Here is a 21,129-nt window from a genome sequence, read left to right on the forward strand (position 1 = left end):
TGAAAGCGATGAGAGAGTTCAAGCATGCTTTTTTCTGTCACCAACTCACATTTTGACGTTTAGTGAAAGCTGCATGAAGGTCCACACATACACACATACACACACTGTACATTTGTAATGATGAATCTGCACACAGTGATGCAAATACACATAAATGCAAGTATGCACTTTTGCATGCTAGTCTTTGTGCTTGTTGTGAGTGCACACCTCACACATTCATATAACAGTTCATGATCATGCACAATGCATATTTTTTTGCTGATAAGGTGCACATGCACATTGTATACACTCCCACCAAGGAGCAACATTTTTCTCTTCAAGTCTGTCTGCTCCCTCCTGTCTGTCTGTTTCTGTCTCAAAGCAGGTGCTGAAATGAGACACTAAATAACTATTAGAGTTAGAGGAAGGGGAGGAGAATGAGAGAGCACTTCCCCAACAGTAGCAGAGAGAGGGAGGGAAAAGGAGCGAGAGAGAAAGAGAGCAGAGGAGCTTAGAGAAGGGATCTGCATTGTAAGTAGCTCTGAGAGCAGCAAGTGGTGGCTGTTTTTCAACCTGTTTTTGTTTTCCAGAGGAGGTGGTGAACAAGAAGGAGAAGAACCAGGCAGAAAAGCACAAATCTGAAAAGTCTAAGCTGAGTTTCACAAGAAATACAAACAGAGAGCAGAACAGGGGGGAGCGAAGCCGGGAGGAACACAAGGCAGCAATGGATAGCAGAGTGGCTCAGCCTGACCCTGGGATGGCATGGATTCACACACAGCTGCTGGCCACCGTCCAGCACACACACTAGGCTGCTAACACCGATGAGGTACAGTACTGAAAAACAGCAACAGTAACTATTAACAAAGCAGAGAAATACTTACACAGTCCATGGTCTTTTGTTCCAAGCTGGAGATTTTTGCTGCTTAGTGAAAGTTGAGCTGTGCTATTTGCCTGAGAGTGCAAGCTCTGCTTTGTGTGGTGCACTTGGGAGAAAGTAGTGCTGTGCAGCTTGTCAGGTGCATTGCATTTATCTGACAACAGAGGTATGAAATGGATATTGTTTTGTCTCAACTAACAAAACAAGCTGTTTATATCAATTATTTCAATATATGCATGTGCATTGCAGTGAAATACAGGATAATATGTGAAATGTTTTTTTCCTGCAACACAAATGTTGCCAAATATCCAGCACAAGTAGATGCATAAGTCCTGTCAGTGGGATCGTTAGCTTTACTATTCATTTATTCTCTTGGAAGAAGTCGCCGCTTGCATTAATAATGTTTCCAGCAGCTCCCTAGGCAGTGCAGAGTGAGGTGAGCCTTGAATGTGATGGTTACAGTACAGCAATGAGTTGTTGCAGAGCGGGGCAGGTAAGTGCACGTCTGGAGTATGTTGGATGAGGGGTTGTTAAAAACTGTACATGGCTGAAACTTCTCTGTTCTTCTCCATGGGACATTTTAGCATAATACTCACACCTTCTCTGCCAGTAGCTTCAGGGCGAAGACAGAGCCCCAGGTTGTTAACTGAGGAGTGGATCCGTGTGTTTGTGTGCTCTTAAACGTGTAAATGTGTTCATGTACATATGTGTGTTTCCCAGAGGCAGTGCACAGTGGTTTGGGGTTTCTTTCACTCTGTCTCACTGTTTGTTTGTTCACTTATGTGGATCCTCCAACTGGTCAGAGTTGTTTACACGGCTTCATGAGAGATGAGCAACAATGCAGTTATGACATTAAGCAGCCAGATTATAATTTTTTATTCTAGAGAATCTTCTTCTTAGTATGGCAGTTGTGTGACCCACATGTAAAACACATTACCACCTTCACTATTTTTCTCAACATCTTCCAAACTCCATCAGTGAGAGGGCAGGCTGAGGTGATGGCTGCCGTCCCGATGACTAAGTGTATTGCCATGTGAGTTGACTGCTGCTGCTGTGTGTCTGTGTGTATGGATAGTCTGGAGGTGCATATTTTGGCTGGAGCGCAAATAGATAGCTGTGGGTGCTTTCTGGATTATCTGATTTACTACAGAACGCACCACCTGCAAATTGGGCAAACGTGTACCAGCAAAAAGCAACAAATCAGGACCTTGAACTGTTTTACTGCACTTTATTACATGCTGGAGATCCCCTGTATGATGGCAGACTACTGATAACAATTATTCTTTATAGTCATCGCACTGGCAAAAAAGTGTGAGTGATTTGATATGATTTGTGATTGAATTTGTATCCTGTGAGCACAGTACTGTACCTTAGATTTCCCTCTGCATGCCTGCTCATATCACACACCGATTTATAACTCAGCTCAACACAGGGCTCATCCCTTTTCCTACTTCCTCCCCCACAACTGTATGTCTGGAGAGCACCTGCCCCATCACCTGCCACTCAGACAGTGGCTGTCTGAGCGTGTGTGTATATGCTGTGTGGAAGCGTTCCAGGATGCCACACCTCACCTTCCTTATGCCCCATACCTCCCTCACCTCCCCCAGCTAATCTTGCCCGCAAATGCTACCTGTGCTTTTTATGGTGTTTACATTCATAAGGATACACTCAGCTGCTTACCTAAACATGACTGTCTCTGCTCTGTTTTGCAATAAAATCATTACACACCATTAACTGAAAGCAACCGGCCCTTTACACATCAGTGACAGCGATATTTTGAGGAGGCCCTGTCACTTTCCAGGCGTTTGGACTTGTGGCCTAAATAGCAGTGGCCTTAATAGCCCATAATAGCAGCTTGCTCCTGCACGTGTATAGTTGAGCTGCTTTGTTTGTCTCCTGCTTCGGTTTAGTGGTCAATTTCAGAGGAATGAGCTTGCCGAGTCATCCAGGGAATGTGAAAAAGTATCTCTGTGTGTCAGAGGGTCTCATCTGGGGGGTTGAGTGCCTCTGAAGTTGGACATGCACTTGTCTTGACTGTAAAAGAGACCACCTACTGCGTTAAACCCTGTGCATTTGGTTAATAATAATACAGTAATGTGATGGCTTTGATTTGTTAAGTTGAAAAGTTGATTTTCTAAGACAAACAAAGAGCTGTAACTGCACAGGCTCTGTCATTTATTACTTAATCTGCATTTCAGAGAATATGTGGCCCATCCATGAAGGTTAAAACATACCGAAACTCAAGCCCAGAGGCGATATGTGCCGAGCACTGCCCCGGCTGTGTTGCTGCACACCTGTCTGGCACTGTAGCCCTCGAGTTATTTTACATTGGGACTTGGCCAATAAGACGCTGTGTGTGTGTGTGTGTGTGTGTGTGTGTGTGTGTGTTTCACATTTATACTCATGCGAGATAATACTTTTCTGGCTCAGGAGGCGTTGCTTCTTCACTAAAATGTTAGTTTTGTGCCTCTTTGCTCTTTTGAAATAAAAAATGTCAAACCTCTCAAGTAAAACAGCAGCAGCTCATCTTTTTTTCAGCGTCTTCAAGGGTGTTTATCTCTCTTTCAATTCATCACTTTAATCCTGATGACGCTGCTGGTATTCAGAGTTTGGCTTTAAATAGTTTATAGCTTTAGCTCTGGGCTATAGTGGAATCGTTCCTGGATGGTCAGCTCGTTAGGTGTATTCCACTTTTACCCGATCACATTTCAAAACAACGAGCAGCTCAGTGGACGGCTTGTCCATACCTGTCCAAATAATAAAGCAAGAAGTATAGGGTGGCGGAGGGGGGTGAGGAGAAACTGCTGGTCCTCAGCTGAGAAAAAAAGCAGAGGAGCTAGAAAAACAAAGCAAACACAGGAGCAGATGAATGCTGAAGATGCATCCGCAACATGTTGTAAAGTAGGTCAGCATCTTCAGTGTCAGTGGCAAAGGATCAGATTGGAATCAAAGTGCTTTGATTGACGCTTTGAGTACAGCAACTGCCTCCTTTTCAATTAATTTAAACCAGAAAAATAAAAACCTGAAATGAAACTACAGCAGATACATGAATGCCACACCTTCTTTTAATGTTACTCAGTTACTGCAAAGCTTCTAGTGCTAATATGATTGGTCGATCAACAGAAAATAAACCACCAGTAACTTTGAGAATGGATTACAGGATAAGGCTATGTGTTTTTTGTTATTGTCAATAAGTCCCATAAAAGGACCCAAACCAACAATGCATTAGTCCATCCCTCAACACTTTCCTGCCTCCCTACCCTGTGTTTGGCTCTTAGCCCCATTTGTTCCTACTGAAAACGTAAATCTTTAAAAATGTGTCACAAATTAGGTTTCACTTTTCTCTTTAGTCACTGTTGTTTTTACCAACCTTTACTCAGAATGGAGTAAACAGTGCATTTGATTTGTTTAGCTGCAGAGTAACATATATTTGGTGCTCTATTGAGTATTTACAGCTGCAGGATGGTGTATGGGAGATTGACTCAAAATTAGTCTTGCTTTGCCAGAACTTCCTCCACAGCACTGCGGAGCAGGGTCTGGCTAGTCCACATAGCATTCAGGGATGGGAGAAAAACATGCTCTGGTTTATTGGCATTTCTTAAAACCAATCACAATTGTCATGGGCGCCACTAAGAGCCGGACAGAGCCACAGCGCCACTGCAAAATAGCCTCGGGAAGGAACTTGTTTTGGTGGAACATGTACGTTCAAAAGTTGTTTTAGTCGCAACAGAAAACTCAGAAAAACAGATTGGACAGATAGTCTAGATAGCTGTCTGGATTTACCCTGCAGAGATCTGAGGAGCAGTTAACCATAGTCCTCATAAATCGACCGGAGTTTAAACTTCCAACACAAAGAAAGCGAAAGGACATCCAGCCAAAAACATTGACATCCAGCCAAAAAAGTGATATCCGGCGGAATTTCTGACGGCACTCCCAGAAGTGTAACGTCGTGGATATAGACTAACTCAAAATAAACTACAGCCTGTGTGTGTGTGTGTGTGTGTGTGTGTGTGTGTGTGTGTGTGTGTGTGTCAACAGTGTGGCTCATTAATGTGAATTGTTTTTGGATAACAATGGAGCTCAGTGGCACAGAGGATTTGGTTTTTGGTCTTTTTTTATTGGAAGGATTGAGCACAAGAAAAATATAGAAAATCGCTGTTCATCAACCTAATTTGTCAAAAAGTTGCTCATTGCTCAGGATCTGCTGCTTTATATCTGGTTTATATAATTGTAAATTAAATATCTTTGGGTTTTGGACTGTACGTCAGATAATATTATAATAATATTGTGATGTTTTTTTTTAACTATTTCCTGACATTTTATTGAATAAAAAACACATTTTTGAATCCACAGATTAAACGATAATGAACATAACCATTAGTTTCAGACCTAGAAGTGTAATGATGGGGCCCTTTGACACATTACATACTGGCTCATTGCTTTTATTACATAGTGAGATAACCTTTATTGGAGAAATTGTTGTTAATAGCTGTATGAAACACTAAATGGACTCAAATTGAGTTATTTGTAAAACCACTTTTTCTGATGATGGAGTCAGGTAGCTATTTGAACATACAGTACTGTAAGATAACAATGTCTTTAATTTTTTTAATATCCATGTAACCTGACAATACCTCCTAAATCATCACACTTCTTAGAATCCCATCGCATACAGATAACCATTGTCTGTCAGAAGGTACTGATTAAGAGATTTTCTGGATTTACTGCGTTTTGGATCCTTGGCCCTCCATCGACTTGGTAGCTTTTGCGACTTATGACAAAGCACCATAATTAGACCAGGTTATTTCCATAAAATTGTCAATAGCTCCTTTGTGTCTTTACTATCCTGGCTGAATGTGTCCTGTGTGTCAGCTTATCTGACTGCAGTTGTTATGGTGGTAGAGTAAAGCCTGGGGGGGAGGGGAGGTTAAAGGTCTAAAAGTCTTGCCGTTTACATGTGAGATGGTCACCATTTTTTCAGGCTTTTAAATGAGAGATTGCTGTTTGTCCGTTTCTGTTAGCCGGAATCCCGCCGGGGCAGACAAGGTCAGGGAAGGCCTCTCTACGTCTTGTCGCTTTCAATCAAAGACTCAAACACACACACTCACATTCAGGTGTGCCTTGTGTGTGTCATAGCTTTGTGTGATTGTAAGCCAGGTTGTCAGTATGCATCTTCATAGTGTCTCGGAAGGTCGTGGGTAAATTGCCTGAGGCTGTAGAGGCAGATTAGGAGGACCCACACCATGTGTAAACATTTGGGTAACACCCCCCCCCTCCAACCCGCCTCCTCTGTAGCCTCTGGGGTGCTCACCTGTCTCAGTGGGTGGAGGCTATAAGAGGAACGAATACCAAAGAAACTCCCTGACCTGAATTCACTCAACCATTCTCACAACATTCAGGCGTCTGATCTTCCCATGCAGGTTAGTGCATCACCTTAACATCTGGTGAGCTTTCTCTGATTGGAATTCAAGTTTCATTGAGGAGTTTGTTTTGATTTTTGATTGAGAGATTTAGATGAAGCCCATTAAAATACCAAGAAGACACTGCCTGGCTTCCCATCTAGGTGTTTTAGGTGTACATTTGAAATGTTGGGCAAAAAAAAAAAGTCAAGTTATGTGTCAGGCAAATCACTTGGCAACTACCAATCATCTAATCATAAGGGGAGACACATGGGAGATACATTTAACTATTTCAGAATATGTAGAGCCACAACATTTATTGACAAATCAATCTGCCTACCTCAAATAAGCATAAAAACGTATTGCATGATGTCTGGCTTTTATCAACAAGTTCCCAGTTGCCCTTAATTGTTTTTATGTTAACAAGTCATAATTTCCATCCAAATAATTGGATAGAAAACACGCACACAAGACTGCAAAAAGCTGTGGTGAAGATTTTATATTTAGTTTGTATTTTTAAGCTATTTTAGATCCACAGCAGCCTACCACCATAACTACACAGTCTGCTGCATCACTCCGTAAACACAAGTATATTAATATATTTTGCCCTGAAAAGTAGCACAAACACTAATAATTTGACATTGCACTGTTTGCACTTTGTAAATACTTTCAGTAATTCCTGTTTAGAAGTTGAAAAATGTAGTAGTTCTTGTTGGCAAGTTAACAGAGTCCAAATGCTATCCCAGTGTTGATAGCAAATGTTACAAAATAGCCTGTGAGAGTGGTTTTCCCAGAAGTGACGCTGAATGATGTCATGTCTTGTCTCGTCAGACAATGCTGGGCTCTTTAGTCTACTGCTTGGCAATTAGTGGTCTGATGTGACCAAGTTAAACTGCGATCTCACACACACACATGAGCTGGTCACACCACACTGTCGGGACACTCTAGTCTGTCTGACCAAACACACCAGACTTACGCTGGAGAGAAACTGTGTGTGGGGGAAGAGACTGACGCTATATGAAGTTTCCACAGTCTGATCATTGTTAGATAAAATATGAATTGGTTGGATATCCAGATTTTTATCACACACACCATATCACTGCAAACAATGAAAATATTCCTCCAATATGTTTTGTTGTGACTTCCATCTGTGAACAGTAGGTACTGCAACAACATAGCAAAGCTCACAGTGTCTTCTTACTGAATTAAATGTTCATGTTACCCAATTTCAGATGGGGGGGTAATTTTATTTTGTTTTGCTCTAACCAATCAGTCGCAAGTGCATAGCATCTCCTCTGCAGCACAAGTTGCTTGAGGAGCAGTACTCTTTTTGCACGACAATCAAGAATGGTTAATAGTTTAACCATTCAATTAAGAATGGTTATTTGTATAAATTGACTTACGACAACTTGTTCAGCTGTGTCGATCTCATCTGTGCAGCTTTTTTTTCTGATTCTAGCACAAAAAGACCAACATTTGGCGTGTCATACATACGCCACTTAGTGAGATCAGTCTGAAAAGACGATGTCCCCACCTCCTTAATCCCGCATACAAAGCTCTGATTGGCTCCATCTGGAACCATGTTTCTTATACTGTATATCACCACACAAACTACTGGAAAAAGAATTGCTTTGGCATTTGTTTTTTGACTTCAGAATTAGAGTTTTTAGACTTGATAGCTAATATGGGTTGCACCCAGGGGTCACCTCATTGTATTTCACTAGATAGTGTAGAGAGACAGATAGGAAAGGGGGAGAGAGAGAGGGGGGATGACACGCAGCAAAGGGCCGCTGGTCGGATTTGAACCCAGGCCGCTGCCAAGGACTCTACCGGATGAGCTAGTGGTTGCCCCAGAAGACTTATTTTTTAAAGCAGACTGTTACAGCACCTGATAGAAATCAGGCCTTAGAAAAGCACAACCTGATGACGTGAAAAGTGTGCCAACTTGTGATGTCATCTAGGAAAGGTTCATGTTGATGTTTGAATGATATATATGTTGATGTCTGACCAACGTGAAGTGACGTCTGACCGAAACAAAGACCTAATAAGCCTTGCAGGACCACACTGAGCAAAACAAAGTAGATTTCTTACATCCAAGTCACAGACTGACGACTCTTATAAACCGGGCGGATATTTCATGATCATTTTCCTCTCTGAAACAATAAGCGTCTTTTATACCGCAGTGTTACTGTCACACTCAACACTAACATTAGAAAACAAAACAGTTTAGAAATGTATTTCCTCACCTTCATGAACCACAAACAGCTCCAACAGTGAATCCATTTGTTTTAACACTCATCTCTTCCCTCTGGCAAACATCAAACAAACTTTAATTATGCGATTACTCAACATTTGGCCCTGTCGTGAAGCTGAATCAGCAATGGATTTATGGTCATATTTATGTGATACACTCCATTAAAGGATTATTCTGAGACCTTCACAATGACATTTATCACAATTAAAAATGCTCCTCGTATGGCTGCTCGCATTAAAGGCATGCCAGCGTGCCATTCATTAACTGCTGTATGCAGACATGGCGTCTTAGAGCAGCCTAGTGAAATTACAGGGGGAAACACTGGCAGCAAAGTCCATAACAGTCACAAATAACAGCCTGCTATGACAAGGGAAATTACACGTCTTTGGAATTGAAATTTTAATAGCGCGATATAATTGTATCAGTGTGAGGAATGTGCAGTAAGTGTAATCGGATGCCTTCATGTTTTGATAAATGTGGTGGTGAGGCTTTATTGTCAGTTTTTGGGATCTTTGAGGTTTCTTGATCAAATGAGCAGATAACTAATTTTCTACAAAGAACATGTTGATTTATGACAACTTGGCTGTTGATGGAGGATTATGTGAACATTCATTCATTAGCATAGTATTGAAAGATAACATGATCATGGAAGCTGAGATACAGTTTTTTCTAAACAATAGATTGTAGTCTTGGAAATAACTAATCTGATATGACTGCAGATAGAGGTAAGTAAAGTTTTGTTAATGATCTACATTTACAGCAGGATTACAGTATAACCAGCCAGTAATCACATCCAGACACCATTAAGCTCGTGTCATTGTGTAGCAGTGGTCTGGATGTGTTTATATGGCTCAGTGGCTGCACTATATGAGTGGATCAGTATAAGCAGTTCCCACACCCTCTCAGGTGTCCTGTGCTCAGGGCAGCCTGGCCCAGGTGATAAAGGCTGCCTTTGTTTGCAGCAGGGAACAGGTAACCATTTGTGCCTGCACTACTGTGTGCGTGTGCGTGTGCGTGTGCGTGTGCGTGTGCATACATGCATGCCAAACATATGTGTGTGAGTGCTGGAGAGAAACAGAGAGAGAGAGATAGGATTGACTTTTGTCTCATATTCACAGCATACAGCACATGTGCGCTCGATAAAAGGGAAGGTAAAATATTATTTCCAGTCTGTGATTCTCCAGGCAGAAAAAAACCCCAATATAAACAAAGTTATATTTTAAGGAAACGCATTGATTTATGCCTTTATCCTCTTCAGGGACACTCCTGTTTATATAAATTACAGGTGTAAAGTTTAATGTGATACTACTTACTTTAATGTAAAATATATGTATCTCATAAAGATTTACTGTGTGTCAGAATTATACTACTCTAAATGACAAATACAAAGGCATTACTGGAGGGTATAATTTCTTAGCATTATCCATGACAAAGAGCCTGCAGCGTGTGTGCATGTGTGGGGTTGTGGTACAAATAGATAAAAGAGATAAAAAAGTTAACAATTAACATTCACACAATGTGACTCTGTGCCTCACATTGCACACAATACAGTATACTAATTCTGTGTTTTGAGATTATGTAGCAGTATTAGCTTGATTTTTAGGTGTAGTTTTGGTGGCTAATAATGTCCCACAATGCAACATACGAAGAAGAAAATGGGAAAGCTGCTCACAGAGGGAAAACAATAAATAAAGTTCTGTGACTGCTTTGGCAACAATTTAGAAAAAAAAGAAATGAACCTAATTTAAAAAATAGTTGATTGTTTGTTCACTCTTTGGGAAGTTTTAACTTTGAAAATGGCATTAAGTCAAACTCACTTTATTATTGCCACATGGCTATTCGAATAAAATATCAAAACTTGACAAAACATTCTTAAGCCACTATGGGCGAGAAGTTTAAAGTGCTTGGAAAAAAGAAATATGAACGTCTACAATCTCATGACAACTCAACAACTCGTGATATGACTCCCTAACAGCTGCTGAGTGAACTTGTTTTATAAACTGCTGTGTCCAAGGTCAAGAATTAACTTTCAATCTCTGATGCACTGTATGTCTTTGGGACACAATAGCTACTTTTCTCAGCTAATGTTGCTAAGATAACTTATTGCTAGGTTGGCTATCTGTGTGAGAGTGTGAGTGTGTTTGGCTGCACCCTCTGAACAAATAGAAAAAAAGAGATACACAGTTAACAACAGATTCCGACAGGAAATCTACTCTGAAAGTAGTTATTGTGGCTTTGCTAGCAAGGCTAATTGATAGGCTAAATGCTACAGTAAGCTAGCTACTGCCTTAATGAAAACACAAAGGTTTAAACTAATGGCCTGGGAGAACAAATTCTAAATGTTTTAGCTGCTTGGTCAGAAATATTAATTTACAATATTATCAACAAAAAATAGAAGAATGGTGTACCGTAACCTCTTTTGGTTATAAGGTGCCGCTTTTCTTTTCTTTCTTTCTTTTTTTTTTTTTTTACAGTACTTTGAATGATACAAAAGGATATGGGCCTGTGACTGTTGAGAAATGTGACTAAATAAAAAATATAAAACCAGCTTACCTCTGCATCCCTCTGCATACGGTTGAGACCTTATGTGTTGTGTGTTAGCATCTGTAAAGTTCCTGTTACCTGGTGTTTAATTCAGGAGTTAAGGATTACCTGTTCAGGAAGCAGGAGGGTAAGAAGAGCTCCAGAAGTGTGTGTTTTAACAGCCTGTCAGGAGAGCTAACTTTATGACCCCGCTGCTGAGTTTTAACAGACGCTCACTGTGAATATTCAATCAGAAAAAGGTGCCTGCTAGCTAATGTAGGCTGACAGGAAGGCAAACCAACAACCAGACTGATGGGTGAGTATAAACCTCAGGTGAAAGGTGAGAGTGCTGAGGATGTGCTCTCTTCCTCTGTCTGTCTGTCTGTCTGTCTGTTGTGGTATTCTGTTTGGAGTGTGTGTGTGTGTGTGTGTGTGTGTGTGTGTGTGTGTGTGTGTGTGTGTGTGTGTGTGTGTGTGTGTGTGTGTGTGTGTGTGTGTGTGTGTGTGTGTCTAGATGTTAAGTACAGGTAGCGTGTAGAGAGGTCTTTAATTAGAGCAGGAAGACATAGCTCAGAAGACACACTAGACTTAAGTGTGTGTGTGTGTGTGTGTGTGTGTGTGTGTGTGTGTGTGTGTGTGTGTGTGTGTGTGCGTGCGCATGCCTGTCCATGCAGGTACGTGTGTGTGACTGGGAAACTTCCTGCACACGTAAATAGTTTCAGGGTCCATCTTGCTAATCCCAGGAGTGTCTGCTCAGCGTGTGTGTGTGTGTGTTCTTGTATTTGTGGGGTCCAAAAACCGGGAATACAGTATACTTGTGGGGTCCGGACAGCTTTGTGGGGCCAAAATGCTGGACCCCACAACTTTAAAGGGCTGTTTGAGGGTTAAGACTTGGTTTTAGGATTAGGGTTAGAATTAGGTTGTGGTTAGGGTGAGGGTAAGGGTTAAGGTTAGGCATTTAGTTGTAATGGTTAAGGTTAGGGTAAGGGGCTAGGGAATGCAATGCTATGTCAATGATGGGTCCCCACAAAGATAGTGAAATGCACTGTGTGTGTGTGTGTGTGTGTGTGTGTGTGTGTGTGTGTGTGTGTGTGTGTGTGTGTGTGTGTGTGTGTGTGTGTGTGTGTGTGTGTGTGTGTGTGTGTGTGGTAAAATGAGGCTGCATGAATCCCCAAAATGTACAGAAGCCATTTAAGAAATTCATTCCTCCACCAACTCCATCAATTAAACGTCCACAGACTGTCTGAATAGGTTTATGAAACGCACACAATGCTGCTTACGGTTGTTGTAACATTCTGGTGACACAGAGCCACGTTGCTAAAAGTGAATTGTGTCTAGTCAACCATACAGTATTTGGTTGCTGGGTAAGTGGTTTTTGCTGCACTGGTTTAGACTAACATAACTAGTTTATTTGTTTCAGTTATTCCAGGTTTCTCCTCTTTGCTCCTCTGTTTGCTTCATATATGTTCAATCATCCCAACTCATTTTGAAGTTGGATACATTTTTGCTCCAACTACTTATAATCTCCTACGAAGCCTGCAGTGTGCCTCTAAAGTAATTGTTATGTCCGGCATTTGATTAGGGACTGTATGAATTTGTTTTTCTTTTGTAAAAAATATTTTTTTTAAAGTGATGAAAATAATGACAATTATTCTGTAGTATTAAGGTTGAATGTTAAGGTTAAGGTTAGGGTACATCATCTTAAATTCTTTATGCTTTCCCTGTTTTAGTTTTAATGGTGAATTGTGTTGTACCAATACAATTATTAGTATTATTTTGAGATTAAAGGTGGAGGGTATTGCAAGTCAAGAGAAGGGTCTAAACAAGATAGTGTTGAGGGTCTTGCCTTTTTAAAAAGTGAAACATAAGATTCAACCCCCCTCCCAACACTAATAATTGTATACAGTTCCTTGTAGTATAATCAAGTAATACATTGATTTCCTAAATTTGCATTTGAATGAGGCATTAATAAAGTAAAAAGAATTGATTAAAAGATCATGTGGAGTAGTGGCCTGAGATAATACTACAGACAGCAGTGTTTTTATTAAACAGTTATTTTTTTCCCTCTCTTTTTTCACAGCTCCCATGTGTTCGTTCAGCCATGCTTCCTGGGTATGGATTCTCACCTTTTCCTGATTTCCAACCCCACCTTCACGCTTTCCGCTGCCGAGGAGAGAGTCCTAGCATGTGGATCCCTGGCTCAGGGGAGTCCCAGGCTCTGAGCGAGGCCCAGGAGGACAGGCCTCTCCTGCACCCCTGCCACCACAAGCACGTCGCTGTGTGCCAGCAGGAAACATTGGCTTTTATTGAGCTACAACCACCAGTGACTCCTAAACTTAACAGTCTTGGCTCTCAGAGGCCAACTGTTATTCCAGAAGCACAATGCACAACACACTCCCTGCCCCTGAATGGTTTCAGACACACACTTAATGAACTAAATGACATGCAGAACGGCTGCCACAGGACAGACAATGAGCACGTAGCACTGTTAAATTTGAACTCTCATACACTTGCGGGTGACTGTGAGCTTGAATGCCATAATGGCATCAGGACTTCTTTGCATGAGCAGACTGAAAAACCTCGTACTGTCACAACAGTATGTCGTCCACATCACGCAGCTCTTAGCCTCCCTCTGCCGTTCCCTCTGTCCTCTCTATACACAAACCGAGACTCCTGGGAATCTCAGATACCTTGCTCCCCATCCTCACCTACAGGTCCTGGGTTTCAGAGCCCAGACTCCTGCCGGCTTCAGAGGAGGACATCACAGGGTTCACTGAAAGAGAAGTCTATCCGTGAGTGTGCAGCTTTTTTTCCACTATGGACAAAGTTGACATAACAAATCAGGCTTTAAAAGCTTTACATGCTTCCTCTTAATTTAATAAAGCTATTTTCTTGTTTCCAGGGCGAAAGATGCAGGTTTATTCCCCAGACAGCCAGAGCGATGAATCTCTCAGCAGCCCAATCCTTGACGCAGACTACATCTTCCCAGGACCTTTTGCATCTTTCCTGGAGGAGGACCTCAGTGGAGTATCTTCCCTGGAGGCCCTTTCAAGCCCCTCATCCACAGACGGTCTTACAGATCTGCCAAACCTTGGTCACGATGATATTTTTAATCTACCTGCAGAACCACTGCAGATAATAGAGGACCCAGTGCCAGTGGTGGGGGAGGACAGTGGGAGTGTAGAGACTTCAAGTGCCACAGGGGGGAGTTTTTTGTCACGCGTCGGTCGTCATGGGGATCAAGAACGGCGGCGTTTCTCAGCTTCAGAACTGATATCTAGACTGCAGCTGTCTCAGAGGAAGAACTCCTTCACCTTGAAGCTGGGGAAGTCGCTGTCTGCACGGGTAGCCTCCAGGGACAGACAGAGCTCCAACAGCCTCAGCCCCAACACTGACTGTGAGTAGAGAACAGAACAAACATCATGGTAACATTTCATTGAAGGCTAGTCCATAAACCTAGCCCAAAATGTTACAGAAAACAACCAAGTGCAGTATAAAAACCCGTTACAAATAAATACCACAAAAAGTCAGGTTCAATGTCCTTCTCCTTGAACAAAGGCAAAATATTCAGTGTCCCTGCACATCACTCAATGTCGAACCTCAACCGTCTACACTGTTGTATGAAAGAAAACTAGCCAAAGTTGGAACAAGTGGAATTCTAAAATTCTCAAATTCTCTATTATTACTCTAGTGCTGAAACTATTTTCTTGAAACAATTATCAACAGATCAATTGTAAATGAAAATAATTATTTGGGGTTTAAGATGCTGACTATATAATCTAAATAATGTGTGCAGCTTTGGACCTTTGTTGCATGCCATCTTCCTCTCTTTCCCTCCTTCTCTCCTGTCACCTGTCGTCTCATTACTTTCTAATACAGACTAACATGTCTGAAAACATACTAGGAAAAAGAAAATAATTGTTACCCCCAAAGACTCGGTAACTTGGTAATGTATATGTTTGGTAGATTAAAAAGAACAAGAAGGAACAAATAGGTGAACTGTGATAAAAAAAACAAAAAAAAAACAGCCTTAAACAGCTGACTATGTCAAGAAGCTGTTGCTGGAGTTTAACCTCTTAAGAAGTTGTCCCTAAACATCCAGAAAGCTTAAAACAGTGTGTATTGTTTTATGAACCTTTATTATATGAGGTCTATTGCTTCTTCCCTGGACCTAGTCTGGCATTGCCAGACCTTCCTCCACAGCGCTGCGGAGGAGGTTCTGGCGAGTCCACACAGCATTCCGGGATGGGAGAGAAACGTGCTCTGGTTTATTGGCATTTCTTTAAACCAATCACAATTGTCTGGGGCGGCACTAAGCGCTGCACGAAGCAACGGCGCCTCTGCAAAATAATCGTGCAACAGAAAACTCAGATTGGACAGATAGTCTAGCTAGCTGTCTGGATTTACCCTGCAGAGATCTGAGGAGCAGTTAACCATAGTCCTCATAAATCAACCAGTTTAAAATGCCAACACAAAGAAAGCAGAAGGTAACTGACATCCGGCTGAAATGAAAGACATCCGGCGGAATTTCTGGCGGCACTTGAACAATCCTGAAAGTGGAACGTCGTGGATATAGACTACCCTGGACCTAACCATACCTAACCCCTGCACCTTGTGCTTTTCAATCTCCTTAGATAAATCCAACTCCAAGCACCGCAGCTCAGGAGGCTCTAGTGATAGCGCCCCCCACAGTCCTGTAGGACCTGCACCTACTCTGCCCAGCAGTGACAATGGCATGCCTTTGCATCGGTGGAGCACAAAACTCGGGTAAATACGGATTTAAAATATTGCCACACATGAACTGCAAAGATTAAAGAACATGTATTGATGTCAGTTCACATTTTCTTTCACAGAATGCGAAAGAAATCCATAGAGGAGGACTTATGCACGCTTCCAACTGTTGCTAGTTCGAATCGCTTATCACGGTTTTTGCCTAGTTGTAAGTTTCCATGAACTATTTGTCTTTTTCAAAACACCTAATTAAACCGAGACTTGATTGGATTTTCCTGTAACATCCCTTTTCACTTTCCTGCAGCGATTCTGTACCAGGAATACAGCGACGTCGCCATCAACAGAGAGATCCAGAGGCAGCAAGGGAAGGAGCCAGGCACAGAGGAGGAGGGGCTCAGGGATGAGGGGTCAGACGGGACCCCATCTCCTTCTAATCTTTCTCCATCCAGCTCCTTTCGCTCATCACGAGGCTCTGCTTTTGCACTGTGGCAGGACATCCCCGATGTTCGAACCAGCGGCCAGCTCGACAACTTCAGCAACGAGGAACGGAAATTACAGGAGGTGAATGAGACATTGCAGACTGCCACAGCTGTTTGCTAGTTTGTGTACTGTAGATAAGTGGCTGACATACTGTGTCTTCCTCAACTCAGGCAAAGTTTGAGCTGGTGACGTCTGAGGCGTCATACATTCGTAGTTTGACGATCGCAGTGGACCACTTCATGTTGTCGCAGGAGCTCGCCGAGTGTCTCGGAGCTCAGGATAAGCAGTGGCTCTTCTCCAAGCTGCCTGAAGTCAAAGGTGTCAGTGAGAGGTGACGTAATATGCTGCTGATGTGCCTCTGTTGCCCATCTCAGTTCTTTATTTTAACATGTCAGTTATCATGACTCCTTCTCTGAGTGTATGTTCTGCTTACTGGGTGCCTGTAGGTTTCTTCAGGACCTGGAGCACAGGCTGGAGGAAGACATTCTGCGTTTTGATGTGTGCGACATCGTCTTGGAACACTGCCCGGCTCTGCGAAGGGTATATTTACCTTATGTAACCAACCAGGCATACCAGGAGCAGACCTACCAGCGTTTGCTGTAAGTAACTGCTTTCATCACATGTATAACATATCAGCAGTTTGAAACATATATGTAAATGTATCTAGGCACTATCTCTCTGCGCACACGTGCAGCTGTAGTGCATGAAAGCCAATTGTTTCCTGTACATAATTCCCTCTAAGGGTGTTCAGGTGTTATTTTACACCTGCATGACTTAACTTGTAGAAGGTTTATCCACACTAGACAAGGCTGAGCATTTTTTTTCTCAGGGTAAAAAGCACCCTGGAATTTACACGCAGTTTCACTAAAAATCATCAAAGTGTTTCTCTAAATGAACACGTCGTGTCCTCTCAGGCACGAGAACCCTCGTTTCCCCGGCATCCTGGCTCGTTTGGAGGAAGACGCCATCTGCCAAAGACTTCCTCTGACCTCTTTTCTAATCCTCCCATTTCAGAGGATCACACGGCTCAAAATGCTGGTGGAGGTACACCCTTAAACATTCACTGCAGAATTCATGTTCGCACTTGAAACCCAATTACGTGAAACTGTAAATGGGCTCATATTTGGACCGGCTGAGCAATTTTTTTTCTCCCCAACAGAGCATAAAAAGAGTATTGTTTACTCTTTTGGCTTGTCTTCAAAAACATCTTTATTTTTCAGAACATCTTAAAGAGGACGACACCAGGCTCCCGAGATGAGGACACTGCCACGAAAGCTTTCAATGAGCTAAAAAAGGTGGTGATTATCATCTCTAATAGCCAGTTGGATGAGTACCAGTATTATCACTGCTGAGGCACAACAGTAATAACCATGTTGGTATGTGTCTTCTTAGATCATCAAAGAATGTAACTCCAGTGTGCAGTCAATGAAGAGGATGGAGGAACTTATTCACCTCAATAAGAAAATCAAATTTGAGGGAAAGGTGACTGAAGTCTTTGTAAATAGTCATTTTTTTTAATCTGCTTTAACATTTTGCAGTGTTTCCTATTTAGCAACTTATTTTCTTTCTTTGTAGATCTTTCCTCTGATCTCTCAGTCCCGCTGGCTGGTAAAACATGGTGAACTCCTGGAAGTGGACACTCAGACGATGAGTATTTCGGGATCAAAGCTCAAGTTGCCCACCAAGCCGGTGTACCTCCACCTGTTCAATGACTGTCTCCTGCTGTCCAGGAGGAAGGAGTGAGTGATATGCAGTCAATACAAAGAGACCAGGAAATAAAATTAAAAAAGATTTGTAGCAAACAGCAACACACACCACTCCTCTGAGATTAATGGTCTGTAAACACATAGGCTGCACCAGTTTTCACCAGGATTATCTCCCTGTTCTACTACTTCTAACATAAATGTACACCATCAGAATAATTTGAAATATGCTACAACCACATACAGATTCTACATAAACTGGCTTTAAAGATTGACCAGGTGTTTACTAATGTAAAAAAAAAAAAAAAGATTTAATAGATAAGAAACTATCGTTTTTTGCAGTACGTGGAAGTTCATGGTGTTTGTACACGCCAAGATAGGACAGCTGAAAGTGAAGGACCTCAGTCAGAAGCTGCAGGGCATCTCAGGCTTCATCTTCCACCTGCAGCTGTGTGAAGGCCAGCAGCTCAAACACCAGATCCTGCTCAAGTCACACACTGAGTGAGTAACAACACTCTGTCGACAATAATTTAGCTTCGGGGGCAGCCTCTAGCTCACCCAGTAAGAGCGTTCGCCCCATGTTGGCTGAGTCCTGCAGCGGCGCCGGGTTCAAATCAGACCTGCTGCCCTTTGCTGCGTGTCATCCCCTATCTCTCTCCCCCTTTCATATCTATCCACTTTCAAATAAAGGGAAAAGCCCCAAAAATAATCTTAAAAAAAAAAAAAGCTTCGGTCCAAACTGGATGCTTTAGCCGACGGTGCTATAACGGCCCCTTCTTGTGTCTATCCAGGAGCGGGAAGCAGAGATGGATCACAGCCATGTTTCCATCTGATCCACGTGAAGACATCGAGCAAGCCAGTGAGAATGATGGTCAGTAGAGAGCTTTTGGTGCACTATGAATCAGTGTAAACCTTTTAATTCTTTCATTCATCCTTTTCTTGTCTTTTCCTCTTAGATATATCCCAGGTTCAGTGCATCAAAAGCTATCAGGCCCAGGAGCACGATGAGTTAACACTGGAGAAGGCCGACATTCTTCACGCTAAGACCATTACAAGTGATGGTAAGAATTTGGACAAAGTCCTCTTTTACAGTAGATAAACTGCATTCCAACCTCAACCTGCAGCTAAATTAGCATAACATAAAAAGTTAGGTCTGTGTGTCCCACTGGCCGTCTGAGCATATGTGTAGTGGTTTGTTTGATGTCTATGGTTGTCTTTCAACAGGCTGGGTGGAGGGCATCAGACTGTCTGACGGGGAACGGGGCTGGTTCCCCAAAACCTACGTGGAGGAAATCACAAGTCGCAGCGCTCGCCTCCGCAACCTCCGAGAAAATATCCGCATCAAATGTGTCACGCAGAAATTGGAGGGGGAAGACTAACCACTTTACTGCAATTGGTTGTGTATCAAAGGTGCATTTCATTTGTTAGTTGCATTTTTAAGCTTCTGGATTATTGTTTTAATTTTAGATGCATGTGGGACCTATGTTGTAGTATGCAGGTGCTAAAACAAGACAAGGTTTTTGACTGTATGAGTAGCTAGCTTCAAATACAGTCAGCTTTTAATGCTCCTGTACATTTGAGTCTGTCGACAAACATTTTTAACAGTTTTTGTAACTGAAGTTACTTTTTGTAAAGCAATCACTTCATGCATGCTTTCTGTGAATGCAATCCATAACCATTTTAAAGTCTGAGAAACACATGCACATTTACTAGCACAGGTAGTAATTGTAATCATATCAAAAGGTAAATGTGTACATTTCTTTGTTCTTGCCAGAGGAGAATGTCACTAAATTTCTTTCTGTCTCATGTGGCCAAATGCCCTCTTAGAACGTATGCAACTCAGCTGAGTTATATGAGGTGCAGGAGATTCATTGATGTAATGTTACAACATCAGAAAGTCGCTCGAGGCAGATCCTTCTACTGAGCTGCGTTAGGACACATCAGAGGCCTTTTATCTTTTGTTTTTGTTCACACTGAGTGCTGCTTTAATGTCAGAAGGCAGATGATAAGTTGCCATGTTGTGTAGTCCATTTGTTCAACTAAAATGTACACTGGTGGTAATGAGAAGAAATGAATGCCTGATGTGTTTTCCATCCAATTTCTGATTCTGATACACTACAGTGCATCAGTGTGCTACAGTTCATTCATCATGTGTTAAAAGATGTGCATTGTTTAAACATCCTTGCCTCTTTTTTAAGAGGACACCCTGCCTGTACGCATTGTATATGATCTGTAGTAACAATTTGGATGGTTGTCCAGACGAGGCAACTGCCGAACAGTGGTTAGGTGATTTCGCACAACTACTGTAACATATATGAAGGACAGACTTTTCACATGGCCACACTACACCAATACTTTTTTTCTGTTAGTGCCCTAATCTGATTAAAGGATTAGGCTGACTATATTCTATATTTTTATAATTGTCAACAAATCCCTCGAATAGACCAAAACCAGCAATTCATTTATCCTAAATCTGTGGCCAAAGTCTGATAGATATTCTTTCTCTGTGCCACGGAGCCACACTGTTACACTGGGTTACATGTTCCTTCATTACCATGAACACACACACACACACACACACACACACACACACACACACACACACACACACACACACACACACACACACACATTACACACACACACACACACACACACTGTAGTTGATCCCACATACACCATCCTACTGATGTAAATACTGACTAGAGCATTAAATGTGTATTAATCCACAGCTGAAAATAGTCCCCAACAAATGCACTATTTACTCCTGTTCGAGTAACATTTGTTAAAAACGACTGATTTAGGCAATGATTTAGCCTTTATTAAATATTGAAACTATATATTTGTGACTAATTTTATAGTTTTCTGTTGTCAGTAGGAACAAGCTGGGCTTGAGGCTGAGCTCCACAGATAGGGTAGGCAGGTCAGACATTGTTGGTTTTGTTCCTTTCATGGCATTTGTTGACAGCAAGGAAAATATATGTACCTAATTTTAATACTTTAGCCCCAGTTAAATAAAAGCTAGACATTTTTGCATTAGACTAATCATACAGGATCAAGTAATAATGTCATACACTAATCACTGAATTACAGGCCTACATCGTCCACAGCGTTCCCTTCATTACGTGTACAAATCCCCAAATGACCCACAGCACAGTGTAACTGAGCTGTTGTTAATAAACC

The 21,129-nt window shown here is 41.9% G+C and overlaps 1 protein-coding gene across 1 annotated transcript; it reads left to right on the forward strand.

Annotated features, from left to right (window-relative positions):
• The first annotated feature begins 456 nt into the window (after window positions 1-456).
• arhgef19 (Rho guanine nucleotide exchange factor (GEF) 19) lies at window positions 457-20,925 on the forward strand. The gene is made up of 16 exons (XM_031286581.2): window positions 457-805; window positions 13,113-13,824; window positions 13,935-14,429; window positions 15,667-15,799; window positions 15,886-15,971; window positions 16,068-16,324; window positions 16,414-16,574; window positions 16,690-16,842; window positions 17,158-17,287; window positions 17,464-17,538; window positions 17,636-17,725; window positions 17,819-17,982; window positions 18,289-18,447; window positions 18,738-18,817; window positions 18,903-19,007; window positions 19,171-20,925. The coding sequence occupies exons 2-16, from the start codon at window positions 13,134-13,136 to the stop codon at window positions 19,323-19,325; spliced, it is 2,934 nt and encodes a 977-aa protein (XP_031142441.1). The 5' UTR covers window positions 457-805; window positions 13,113-13,133; the 3' UTR covers window positions 19,326-20,925.
• The last annotated feature ends 204 nt before the right edge of the window (window positions 20,926-21,129 follow it).

Source organism: Sander lucioperca, chromosome 12 (genome assembly GCF_008315115.2).
Source record: "Sander lucioperca isolate FBNREF2018 chromosome 12, SLUC_FBN_1.2, whole genome shotgun sequence".
Lineage (NCBI taxonomy): Eukaryota > Metazoa > Chordata > Actinopteri > Perciformes > Percidae > Sander > Sander lucioperca.

Coding starts and splice junctions, on each gene's coding strand:
- arhgef19 (XM_031286581.2), top strand. CDS start 13,134: ATGCTTCCTGGGTATGGATTCTCACCTTTTCCTGATTTCCAACCCCAC. Junction 16,325..16,413: donor AGGAACGGAAATTACAGGAG/GTGAATGAGACA, acceptor TCCTCAACTCAG/GCAAAGTTTGAGCTGGTGAC. Junction 19,008..19,170: donor TAAGACCATTACAAGTGATG/GTAAGAATTTGG, acceptor GTCTTTCAACAG/GCTGGGTGGAGGGCATCAGA.